Source organism: Poeciliopsis prolifica, unplaced genomic scaffold (assembly GCF_027474105.1).
Source record: "Poeciliopsis prolifica strain line A6 unplaced genomic scaffold, Auburn_PproV2 SCAFFOLD012, whole genome shotgun sequence".
In the NCBI taxonomy this organism is placed as follows: Eukaryota; Metazoa; Chordata; class Actinopteri; order Cyprinodontiformes; family Poeciliidae; genus Poeciliopsis; species Poeciliopsis prolifica.
In genome coordinates this window covers 978,543-990,908 of record NW_026562387.1, presented here as the reverse complement: position 1 = coordinate 990,908, position 12,366 = coordinate 978,543, and the positions used below count along the sequence as shown (strand labels likewise).

General features: G+C 40.9%; 1 protein-coding gene across 1 annotated transcript; it reads left to right on the top strand.

Annotated features, from left to right (window-relative positions):
- The first annotated feature begins 175 nt into the window (after nt 1-175).
- ift74 (intraflagellar transport 74) lies at nt 176-11,836 on the top strand. The gene is made up of 20 exons (XM_055037449.1): nt 176-337; nt 536-669; nt 1,035-1,170; nt 1,340-1,388; nt 2,030-2,128; nt 2,229-2,289; nt 2,402-2,461; nt 2,555-2,616; nt 7,790-7,928; nt 8,016-8,078; nt 8,147-8,290; nt 9,174-9,214; nt 9,317-9,396; nt 9,509-9,562; nt 9,776-9,873; nt 9,944-10,070; nt 10,142-10,305; nt 10,382-10,507; nt 10,610-10,670; nt 11,433-11,836. The coding sequence occupies exons 2-20, from the start codon at nt 541-543 to the stop codon at nt 11,546-11,548; spliced, it is 1,809 nt and encodes a 602-aa protein (XP_054893424.1). The 5' UTR covers nt 176-337; nt 536-540; the 3' UTR covers nt 11,549-11,836.
- Nucleotides 11,837-12,366: the final 530 nt, after the last annotated feature.

Genomic DNA, 12,366 nt, shown 5'->3' with positions numbered 1-12,366 from the left:
CACACACACACACACACACACACTGGCGTGTTTTTGCATTACTTCTGTTAGATGCTAGGGGGCAAGCATGTTTTCAATGACATATAAGAAGGAAGGAGGCGACACTCCCATACCAGTAGGTGGCGGTAAAACATACTTAACGTTCCTTGCTAACAGTCGAGAGGAAAAAAATCAAGAAGAAGACGACGGTTACCGGGGTAACGTCAACATCGCATGAACGTTAGCTTTCGTTGGAATGGTGTTGCTTTTCTGTTTAGGTCGGAGAACTTCAGCAACCACAGAAAATTAAAGGTTCCGAACTGAGCTACATTGTCCGAGGCTAAAGCTAAAGCTAAAGGTAATGTTAAGCAATAGTTTGTGGCTGGAATAAACGTCATTTTGACATGAATGTTCTCAGGATTAGAAAATGTTTAGATTACAGGAGCAAAGAGCTTCAAGACAAACGAGGATATTAAAAGGAAAGCTGGTCAAAAAGGCTACCGTAATATCAATGTGAATGTTCGCTCGTTGTCATTTATCCATCCCTTGGTTTCAGGCATCATGGCGAGCCAGAGACCACCTTCCGGCATTGCCAGGCCGATGAGTCGGAGTGGGACTGCGGTTCCTGGTGCCGGGAGACCCCCGACAGCAGTGCGACCTCCTCCCACCGCGATACGAGTATCAACCGGGGTAAAAGCTCCGCGGCGTCCCGATGTCTTAGTTCTCATTGCTTAACAGCGAGCCAGATATGACGACTAAACTTTCACAGTTTACCTTCAGTGAGATCGAACCACCGAGGGAACTTGAGGGAACTTTTGGTCATCAGCTTAAGAAAACGCAATACTACTCATCAGTCAAATAAAGGCTTGAATGTATGATTAAATAAAATTAAATATGAGCTCTAAAAAAATATCGAATTCATAAGCTGCTGTACTTGTATAAAAATAAGAAAATGCCAAACAGGAAAGATATCAACGCTGTCCTTACAGGACAACTGCTGCTGCACAACACTGGGTTTTTAATCAAAGGGTCATTCTGATAGTGATGTTTTCCAGATGGTTCCAACTACCAGTGGGCACCCAGGTATGAGAGGGGCCATCCCCTCTCCTGGAGTCCTGGCAGCAGCCATTAAAGTGGCTGACAGGCCCATCACCCAGCAGGGTCTCAGTGGGATGAAGACGGGAATGAAAGGTATAGTTAAAGAGGCTTGTCTTTGCCTCTAAATAAACTGCTGTTTGTGGACGGGTTCCTTTTATATGAGTGAAAGTAACAAAGTCACCGTTTCTCTCTCTTGCTCTCTCTCTCTGTTTTTTTTTCTGTCACTTTTCAACTTTGTCCCTCCTGGCTTTCCTTTCTGAAGGGCCTCAGAGACAGATTCTGGATAAATCCTACTACCTGGGTCTCCTCAGGTAACATGATAACCAGCAGATTGTGGCCACATTTACCAACACAATCATTTCTTCTAGTAAGCTGTTTAAGTGTGATTATTATCATTATTATTACTTTTAGTTTATGTAGGGAACAATATAGTTAGGAAAATAAAATGAAGCAAATTCACATGTAAAAAAAAATATACTTGTGTGTTAGCTAAAGCAGTATTACATCTCATCCCTTCAATCTTTTCACATTTTTTCACCACTGTCTTCATTTAATTAAGTATCACATTCAGTAGACAAACAAAATTATTAATATCATTATATGTTTAAAATTATCTTTTAACTCCACCAATCATATCCGATCACCCATCTTGTCCGAGCTGCCGATTCCGATTTTGGCTGATACTGTTTTTCTTTTTTGTTTTTCTGTCTGAGTGAGATCTGAAAAGTTGCTTAATTTAGTGACAGTCACTCAGACCTGGTGGGTCTGTCAGTCAGCTCTCTTTCACAGCAGAGCAAAAAGAGACAAAATACAGAGAATAAGAAAAGGTGTGAGTCATTTTGCAAGGCGCTGTGCTGGGTTACTGCAGAATATTCCATAAATCCTTCCATATTCCAACTTTTAGGTGACATTATGACGTGAAAATGAATGTTTTTGTTGTTTTCACCATTAGGAGTAAAATCAACGAACTGACCACAGAGACCAGCAAACTGCACAAAGAGATAGAGAACTACAACCAGGAGAACTCCGTCTATGTCTCCTACGAGAAAAGGTCTGTGATGGATTTAGCCACTATTATAAAGATGCAATCAGTGAGTCTGAGCTCAAATCCGCTCGTGTTATAAACCTTTTGCTGTATGTGTGTGTTGCAGGGCAGAGGGTCTGGCTGCAGAGCTCAAGGACTTGCAGGGCCAGCTGGCTGATTACAACATGGTAAACAGGAAGTACCTGGCTGCTGTCACCACAACTGTAGCGTCAGTCTTGGTGGTGATCTGGGAGGTTGTTGGGTTTTTTTTACTCTTATTTATGTCAAATCTGTTTTCAGCTGGTGGACAAGCTCAACACCAACACAGAGATGGAGGAGATGATCAATGACTACAACATGGTGAGCATGACCTGGAATTGCTTAGAAAAGTTACCCGAGACCACATTCAGCATTGTTCCTCATTGCTTCCTGTTTGACTTTGTGTTTTCCCAGCTGAAAGCGCAGAACGACATCGAGGCACGAAGCATCGACAGCATCTTCACAGAGAGGAGAGAGTATGGATCATTCAGTTCATTTCACTATGTCTTAGCAGGCAGTGGTATAACACAGGAACTGACTGAGGTTCCTCAAGGCAATATCACAGTAACTACGCTGGTTCTCATATTCACCATAAGTACTTGTTCAAATCAGGGAAACCTCAACTTTTTCATCAGATATTCAGAATCAGGTCAGCAAAAACTTGTTGGGCACAGTTGAAGGAAAAAAGGCACATCCGAGCCTGTTTTTCATTTCCATCTTTTAACTTTTGTCTTTGATAGTGACAGCTGAAATCTGTCATTAATGGAGTCAATTTGTGTCTGCATTTTGTCCCTACCGACCTTTATTTTATACTATAACTCTGAACATAATATTACTCCTGGTAGTTAGATGTTGTAATAATTTCCGGGAGTGGACAGTCATAGCCATAGCTCTGTTTAAATCATCTCAAGCCACTTTCAAGACATACAGGTCAGGTTCATATCGCATCGCATAGAAATACATAAAAAATAAACATAATTCATGAAATTCCAATTATATACACACATTCAGATTGTATTTATTCAGTTTTATTCAGTCATAACTAATGGAATAAAGTTATATTAAAGTTAAGAAAGCCCAGCTGATTTCTTCAAAATAAGCATGTGCTGACAATGGATAGGAAATAGTTTTAATCCCTAAAATAAATGTTTTATGATTTAAAAACAATAATTACAAGTCTTAAATTTTGCCATGACAAGTGTACTTAATTTCATATATGTAATTTTTATTTGTCTGTTACTGGAGGCAGTTGAGGCTACCATTAACTATCTGCTAATATCTGCTTGCTACTATGCACTAGTATTTCAGTGTCAGTCATAATAAGTAAGTGTAAATTTATAATCAGTTGGGTGGATGATGTTCGTTTTTGTTACTCACATGAGTGTCAGTGCATTTTGTGGCATAGAAATATCGATTCTTGGCACTATGGGGGTTAAGGTAATAGAGAGCTGTAAGCAATATGAGAAGCACAAAGCTGCTGCCAAGAACCACAAACCAACCCAGAAATTTTATCACTTTTGCTACGTTTGATTGTAAAACACCAGAATCCCTCAAGCATCCCCTATATTTATAGTTTTTTTTGTCTTAAATATTATTTAATGTTGCATTAAAAAGGTCTGAAAATTTGCCTAAACCTGCAGATACCCTGTTCTTAACATGATTTCACTGCTCATTTAATCAGACACGATGACATGGAGAAGGATCAGTAAACCTCAGACAATAATTATTCACAGTATATAGAAGCTAAACAACAAGCTTAGTTTACATAAACTAGTTCTTTCCCTTATGTAAAGGACTACATAAGTTCATTTACAGCTCTAACATTTATAGATTCAGTCTAATTTGATACCAGCCCCTCAGTGAGATTTGGTTCCTTATTGTATCTCTTCCTCTGAATCCTCCATTCTCTTGATGTATGGATCCTCAAAATATCCATCCTGGTCCTCCTCTTGCTCCTGTATCCGATGACTCAGTTCCTCAAAAGTGAACGTCTGCTGGCTCTTGCACCCTCCTGTCTCGGTTGTCATGGTGTCCTGGCCTCCTTCTTCATCGTCTTCAACCAGTTTTCGATGTCTGTAGTTGTGGAAGCTTTTGTACCAGGAAGGTCCTTTGATGGCAGTGAGGATGAGTATGCATGTGGTCAGGCCCAAGGCAGCAACACAGGCTGTGAACTTCCACGTGTGTCCAGGTAAAGGTTTCTGACCTGGTTGCAGAGTGGAGATAAAGACAATAAAACTGCCAGTTTAACTAGTTGTTTTTTAGAGGCTTAGGAAATGTTATGACCCAACCAAGGTTTCTGTGTCAATATGACCTTTAAGAACGTTTGGGTGCCACGTCAAAGGGAAGAATGACTTGCATAGAAGAGAGGTGCATCATAGAATATGTCTTACATTTGCTGACGGTACAATTCTGACTTGTTGAAGTGGTTGTTGGCTTATTGTTGATTTCTTTAGATTGTTGAGAGGTGATCGGTGGTGTTGGAGATTTATGGTCCGTATGCACAATGACTGGTGATGATGTAGAACAAAGATTTATAGGATGCAGGAGATTTCTTCCTTTCTGCTCTGCTGGAGATGCACAGGTGATGTTTGGTTCCCCTAAAGACCAAGACATAGATAGTAGTCATGAATGTTTAATTTAGATTTCTTAGTAACAACTACAGAGAGTCTCTGTGTGTTTATACAAAGAAATCTTGGTACCAAAAGGGATATTTGCATCTTTCATCCTTCCAATGGTGTCAAGCAGAGGACAGGAACAGTTCCATGGGTTTTCTTGTAGATGCAGTGTCTGATGATAACACCCGGGTTAAAGTTTGTAGATGCCAGGAAACACTTTATAAAATTTGAATCAGTTTAACTTACTTAAGATAAGCAGTTCAAGTTGTTGCCATCAATTAACATAAATGGAAAGCAGTAATTGGACTGACACCTTGGGAAGTGTATACCTCTAGTGCCAGAGTCCTCTTTTATTTCTATAAAGCATCCTCCATTATAATGTGACGGTCACTATTGTTAGGAAGGTCTATTACACACTTCTACAACCATTTTTGGCCAAGAATCATATTTATCACCAAAACCTGTCTGCATGTACATTCTTTCAGGATTCTTGAGGTTATTTAGGAAATCTGGACAGGTTAGGCATTCTTTTTGCCTTTTCAAAGCCTACCTTTAGACTTCTTAACTTAGTGAATGTCTTGTCACAGAGATCTGTCAACTTGTTATTGGAAAGGTCCAGCTCTTCTAGAACATCCAGTCCAGAGAAAGCCTCAGGGTCCAGACTGGAACAAGAACCATAAACACATCAAAAGTCATCAATTGATTGGAATTTGTTACAGAACTGGACACCATATCCACTGCATTCAGCTTTCAGAGTTACCTGCTGATGTTGTTTCTGCTTAGAGATAGGACTCTCAGGTGTGATAACCCAGAGAAGAAGTTGGCTGGCACAGTAGTGATGAGGTTCTCACCTACATACAGTTCTACTAGTGTTGGATAAGTCATCAGGGCTTGTTTGTCCGTCTCATTCAAAGTGATCTGGTTGCCTTTGATCACCAGAATGGAAATATTTGACTTGTCATTTGGAGGGATGACTTGTAGAGGCACATTTGTCAGGTTTTTGACCAGCTGAAGGATGGACAACAATTAGAGAACCACAATGAGGAGAAAATGAAACATGGACATCAAATATGTTGGAGACCTGTCTATATTGGAACATCTTTTTCTTCGAAAACAAGAACGATTGTAACTGTGTACGCCCAGCATCAACACAGAATCTACTTTTTTCCTTTCCAGTTCCAGAGTGAAAACTGGAAAGAAACTATTTTGTGAAAACACCAACTTATTAGCCAACCTCTAACCCGACCTGTAGCGCATAATTCGATATACGTGTTGTTGTTTGCCGTTCTTGTTTTCTTGTAGTGTTCACCGCTGACCTTATGTGGAGGCCATTGTGTGTGTTTGTTCCATTCTCCCCAGGCGGGTTTTGACGCCTGTGTTTTTGGTAACTGTTCCTGTATGGATGAAACCGTTTATGGAGACAGACCTGGGTGGATTGCGGGTGTTTTCGAAACGACAACCTGTTTTAGAAAGAGCGTTCCCATACAGACAGGGCCTAAAACTTTTCATACCGCTGCATCATTTGCTTTTCCGATTTCAGCCACTGCAGAAAGGCACATCAGGAGGAGAAACTGCCAGCATCTGTCCATCGTTTTACTGGGGAGAGAATAAAAAGCAAGATGCGTAGAGGAAATCAAACTTTAATGAAGTAGAAAATAATTATTGAGTCATTCAAATGGAGAACAAAATATTCGCCAAACAAGTCTATACAAAAAGCTAAATATTTACTCATAAGTTTCTTGCAGGGCTTTGCAGTCGTCTAAAGTGGGATTTTGATCCTCATATGAGTACAGAAACTAATTTTTACTAGCTTAAAGCTTCATCATCAGATTTCTCTTCTTTAACTACTCCTCTGTTGCCAATGCTAAGGATTCTGATTTCTGTATAAAATAGAAACTAAATCCAAAAATGTTGAATCCACAAAACTTATCGGTGCAACAACGGCCTGGACTTGTGGCTAATAGTGTCTTGCACAAGAATATGACCAGATCGTAAAGATCAGCTGACACACAGGAGCAGAAGTTGCTTGGAAATGAACATTAATGCAACACAGAAAAGCTGATACAAGCTATTTATTTAACCGAACACGCACTGAGAGTCTTTAGCACATATTTAAAAATACTTGAATACTTAAAAAGACACTTACCTGGGTTTCTGCACTGACACATACAAACTCCTTCACCCGTTGTCCATAAGCAGCCAGCACACCTAGTGACCCTTGCTCCCTGTAGCTCCCTGTATAACTTAGATTGTGCTACACTCTTTACTGTGAGCAAATCAATCAAGTCAGTCCTCCTAACTGGACTTCCTCATTGGTTTACTTCCTGTTGAGGCTGAACATGTGCTGAGGAGAGATTGTAGTTACATTGAGAATCCTCAAGGATTATTGATATGGAATAAATCAGAGCACAATTTGATCATGACACTAATGTGGATCACCAGCCCAAGCGGCTCATTCAGTAACGCTTTAAAAAAGAACTAAACACAAGGTGAAATTTTCAATGAAATGAAAGTTGTCAAAAATAGAAGCTGACTATTTATCTCTTATTACCTACATCATTTGCTTTGAATTTAATTCTAAAACCTCAAATATCCAGTGGTCAATATTTGTTCCTCTCATAAACACACATGTATTAAACCTGGATAAATAAAGCAAGAGTTTCAGAAGAAGGATTGAGCCATATCCTGCTCTTGTTACCGAGAAAACATGCAAAACCACTGAACAAATCAGATCGCTTTCTTTGTTTCAGTGATTCTGTTTTGATTTGTATATTCTTGTAAAAATATAGGAAGTACACCCTCTTTCTAGTCTGAGGTTTTCCATACTGATACATCAGTATCAGTATCCAGTATGTCCTTTAGCATCAGCAATCTTTTTATGATTTAATCTGTTATGGAAACATTTGAAACAACAACCTGTTTCTCGTTTGGAGTCTCATCACAGCATTACATTTGATTTTAGGGTGTGACTGTGACTTGAAACATTAGTTTTTTTTCAGCCAATCAGTGGCAGACATGCTTGTTTGACCTGCAGGAGAGAAGAGGTCATCCGGGCAATCGAGGAAGAGATCAGAAGGGAGAGGCAGGTGGCTGAGGAAGTTGTCCAGGCAATGCCTTCTGCAAAGCGGGACGAATATTTCTCCATGACAACAACCAATGAAGAACTGCTGCAGGTATGTCTAGAAAAAAAGCAACAACAAAATCTCCCCAGAAATAGTTAGAGATAATCGCGCCTCCTTGTTTTTGATTTGCTTTTGCAGGAGCTTGCGGTCCTGCAGGAAGAGTTGGACGTCCTGGTAACCAGGAAGGAAGACTATGAGACAGTGAGTTTGGGCCAAAACAACACAGTGCTGAAGCAGGTCCAGGTCCATCATTCGTCTTCCGTCTGCAGGAGCTGTCCCACTCACAGATAAAACAGGAAATGGTTCGGCTTCATGAGACGTTGGCGTCGCTGGAGGGGAAGCGCAACGCCATGGAGGACGAGCACAGGAGCCTGGGCTCCCCCCAGGAGGAGAGGGAGAAGCTGCTGAAGCAGGTGGAGCCTCTTTGGGACCATGTGTTTAGGGTTACGGGGCAGAAGGTTCTGGTTTGGTCTTATCTGACCAAACCAGAACATCTTTCTACTTCTGAAGCAAATCGGTGGTCTTTCTGTGATGCTTTGTTCCTACTGACCTTAAAATTGCATAATTTGACATTTAGAAAAAACTAATCTGTTGATATGGAGCTCTGGCTTTTTTAAATGAGGTGGTTTTTCAGCCGCATCAAAATCATTCCTGTATTTTGCAAAACTGAAAGGGACCACCTATCACATGATCAATAACAGGATGTTACTACCAGCAGAAAAGACGAAAACAACAGGAAGTGAAGAATGACAGCTTGGCATGTTTTGTAATGACTTTTTCACGTGGACTTATTTAATGGAAACAATGTAACTGTGAAATTGTGTGTTTCGACTTTAGTGGGATCTCAACAAGGTTTTGCGCACATTTACATTTGACTCTGCGATGAGGAAGATAAGTTTCTAAAACCTGCAGTTTTTCTTCCAAACTCAAAAGCTGCAGTTTCTGCCTTTAACCTTTTATCCAGAAACAACAAACACACAGGAAACATGCAGAGAGCAGAATATGACATCATCCTCACTGCTGGGGGAAACGTTCACATTGCGCTCGCTCCAAAATGAGAAACATTTTGGATCACCAGGAATTAAAGTAGAAATCTTCAGGGAGGAGCCGGAACCTCCCGCAGACCAAATAGGGAATAATACATCAACAAACTGAAAAATATATGCATCTATTAAATTAAAATTTTGATTTTGATATTAAATTCACCAATCATTTGAAAAATGTGTAAGTAGACTGATTCTGTTCAATCCAAATGAGTTTGATTCATTTTTGTCTGTTTTTTTTTCTTCTTCTCAGGTGAAGGAGGACAACCAGGAAATAGCCAGCATGGAGAGACAGTGTGTATTCACACTTTAATTTCAAAGCTTAGAGCCAGCTGGGTGTAATCATGTTTGTTTGCATGCGTGTGCGCGCACGTGTGTGTATGTGTGTGTACTCAGGCTCACTGAGATCAGAGACAGGAAGAGACAAATTTCAGAGGACATCCGGAACCTGGACCAGGACTCAGAGGCAGCTCAGGGTAACGCTGCTGCATGATGCTCTCAGCTCCCTATGTGTCTTGAACTGTTCTTATCTATTCATTTTTCAAATGAAATATACAAATGAATGATTAGTCTTTTTTGTGTCATCAGGCGAGTGCCAACAGAAGTACAAGGAGCTGAAGAGGAAGGAGGAGGAAATAGACAGTGAGTTACAGTCAGACAGACGGTGACGAATCCATCATGATCAACAAAATATGACATTTTTTAGCAGTTTTATAACAACTGATGGTAAAATGATACTATAGACATAATACTGCCCTTTCAAAGCTACATCTTGTTGATGATGATTGGTTCATTAAAGGATTACAAGGGTAGAACTTTTTCCAGACACTGTGTTCTAATGGATGACTGTTTCAGGGTTCCTGGACTCGTTTGAGGAGTCCAGAGCCGAGGAGCAGCAGAAACTGACCAGGAGCCAGGAAGACATCGTGTCTCTGCTGGAGCACTGCAGCAGGGTGAGCGCGAGAGACTGATGATGATGAGGAGGAGGACGATTAAAACTGCAGGTGTGCTCTGTGTGTCCAGAACATGTTGCGGCTGCGCCACGTCGACACGGTGACAGCCAGCGAGCTGAAGAACATGCAGGAAGTGCTGGTCAGCAAGGAGACGGAGGTGGTCCAATCAGAGAGCACCGCCAGAGGCCTGACCACAGGTCCTTAACTCAAACGCTCCCAAACCCAGAGGAAAGTCAAAGATTTGACTGGCTGACCTGTCCTCCTGCAGAGTCCCGCCGGCTGCAGCAGGACCTGGAGAAGGTTCAGCAGCTGGAGGGGAAGATCAGCGCCGAGCTCAGCACCCTGAAGGAGCAGGTCAGCACCATGGAAACGGAGCTGCTTACCTACAGAGACCTGGACGCCCTGAGGCGGAGCGCCGACGACAAGAGGAAGGTAGGACCCGCTGCTCCTGGGACACAGCAGCAACCCTCCCCAAACGCTGAGCGCCTGCTGTGTTCTGCTGCTGCAGAGGCTCCAGGAGGAGCAGCAGACCCTGAGTCAGCGCAGAAACTCCTTCCTCCAGCTGCTGGAGGAGATGAACCAGAAACATGAAGCCCTCAAGACCAAGCTGCAGGAGAACGAGACGCACGCTCAGGTTAGAGCGGCAACATGTCCAACCGAACGCTCTCAGCACGTTTGTTTCTTTCTGGAACTCAGTGGTGTGTGTGTGTGTGTGTTTGTGTCTTTGGTGTCTCAGCTGACCAATCTGGAGAGGAAATGGCAGCACTTGGAGCAGAACAACTTTGTGATGAAAGAGTGTATCCTTCTCAGAACGCACCAAACAGTTCAAGTTCAAATATTTTTTCCACTAAAGACTTAATAGCAAAGCTTAATTAGAAAGTTGCCCTTTTTGATAGTGTTGAAGATATTTGGCACTTAGCCACCTATAAATACATTTTTTAATGACTAACTTATTAGGTGACAGAGCAGCAACTATTTTAGTAATTGATTACAATTTATTGATTAGTCATATGAAAAATGTTGTCACAATCTGCAGATTTTTTATTTGGCCTCTTTCTCGAACATACTCTAGTTAAACAATTTGACAGGTGTTTCAATCATCATGATTAATCTGATTAATGTTTCAGTTCTGCTTGGTTGTTCTGTAAACGTTCAGCTGAGTAAAGTTTGACATCTCTAAAATTTCACAAATTTAAGTAGTTAGACGTTTATAAAATGTGTAAATTATATTAATGTTAAATTGATGCCCAAGAGTTGGGAGTCTTTCAAGGATAGATATTAGTTGTAGCATTAGCATTAGCTTTGCTAATTACCATACTGGCAGCGTTAGCAAAACTTATTAGTATTTTAAGGTTAGCACAACTAACGTTTTGTTATCTGTGTTCACTACAAGTACTTTCATATCTCTTCAAAAGTAAAAATTAGTCTGAACTATAATTGTGGCCATTTGAGTTTATTGCTAAGGAATCTTCCAGCTATCCTTCTTCAGGAATCAAGAGAATTTGATTATGGTAAGTAGGAACATTGTCTTAATAAACTTTCTTTAACTTTCCCTTCAGTCATCGCTTCCAAGACTCAGGAGAGCGACTACGAGTCAGTTGCTAAGGTGGTCTACCAGCAGGTGGCAGACTACAACAAGAGCCTTATAGAAGCGTTACAGAACAACAGGAACTGACTGCAGTTCAGTCAAAGTGGAAACTACTAGTTAAGGTTAGCTTTGTGGGAGCATTTCAAATTGTTAATGTTATTTCTACTGTCAGATTCTTTTCCCAAATCAGTAGAAGCTTCACTTTCTCTTTGCCAGACGTGTCATGATGTGATGCTTAACAGAATATTTTCCAGACAAATTTATATTTGTAAGTTGATGATTGCTGGTGAATCTTGAATAGAAATGTAAAGTGGTTAATATAAATCCCAATACAGCCAACTCTTGAAACAATAAAGTCAAAGTAATTCAAAACTTTTTTTTTTTTTTTTTTGCATTTATTGCTTATAATTAAAGAAAAAAAAGATCAACAATTTTCATAAAATCCAAATTCCACTCTAGAAATATATTTTTGACCTTTCCAAAGTACAGTAAACATAACGGCTGAGGGTGGCAGCAGAGGGACAGTACGGCAGTTATCAAACAGGCCGTTTGGAGAGACGTGTCCTCAGTATGTACACCGGATTTCCTTCTTGATCCACACCGGCAGTCTGAGCGCTTCTGATCTGGAGCTCAACACGACCTTCAGGTGGGAGGAAGGACGTTTGACCTGAACTGCTGGAGACAGATCAGCAGCAGGAGACGGGCTTCTGGACCGGAGAACAGTTTCCACTACTGGAATCTCAGTCCAGTCACATTCAGGAATAACAGGCGTGAATGCATAGATCAGTTGCAGTGACAGTAGGCCGACAAATACACACACACACACACACAAATAAAAAAAAATCAAATAAAAGCAGCATGTTGACGAAGCCCTGAAAACGAGGTGGTTGTAGGACTGAACACTT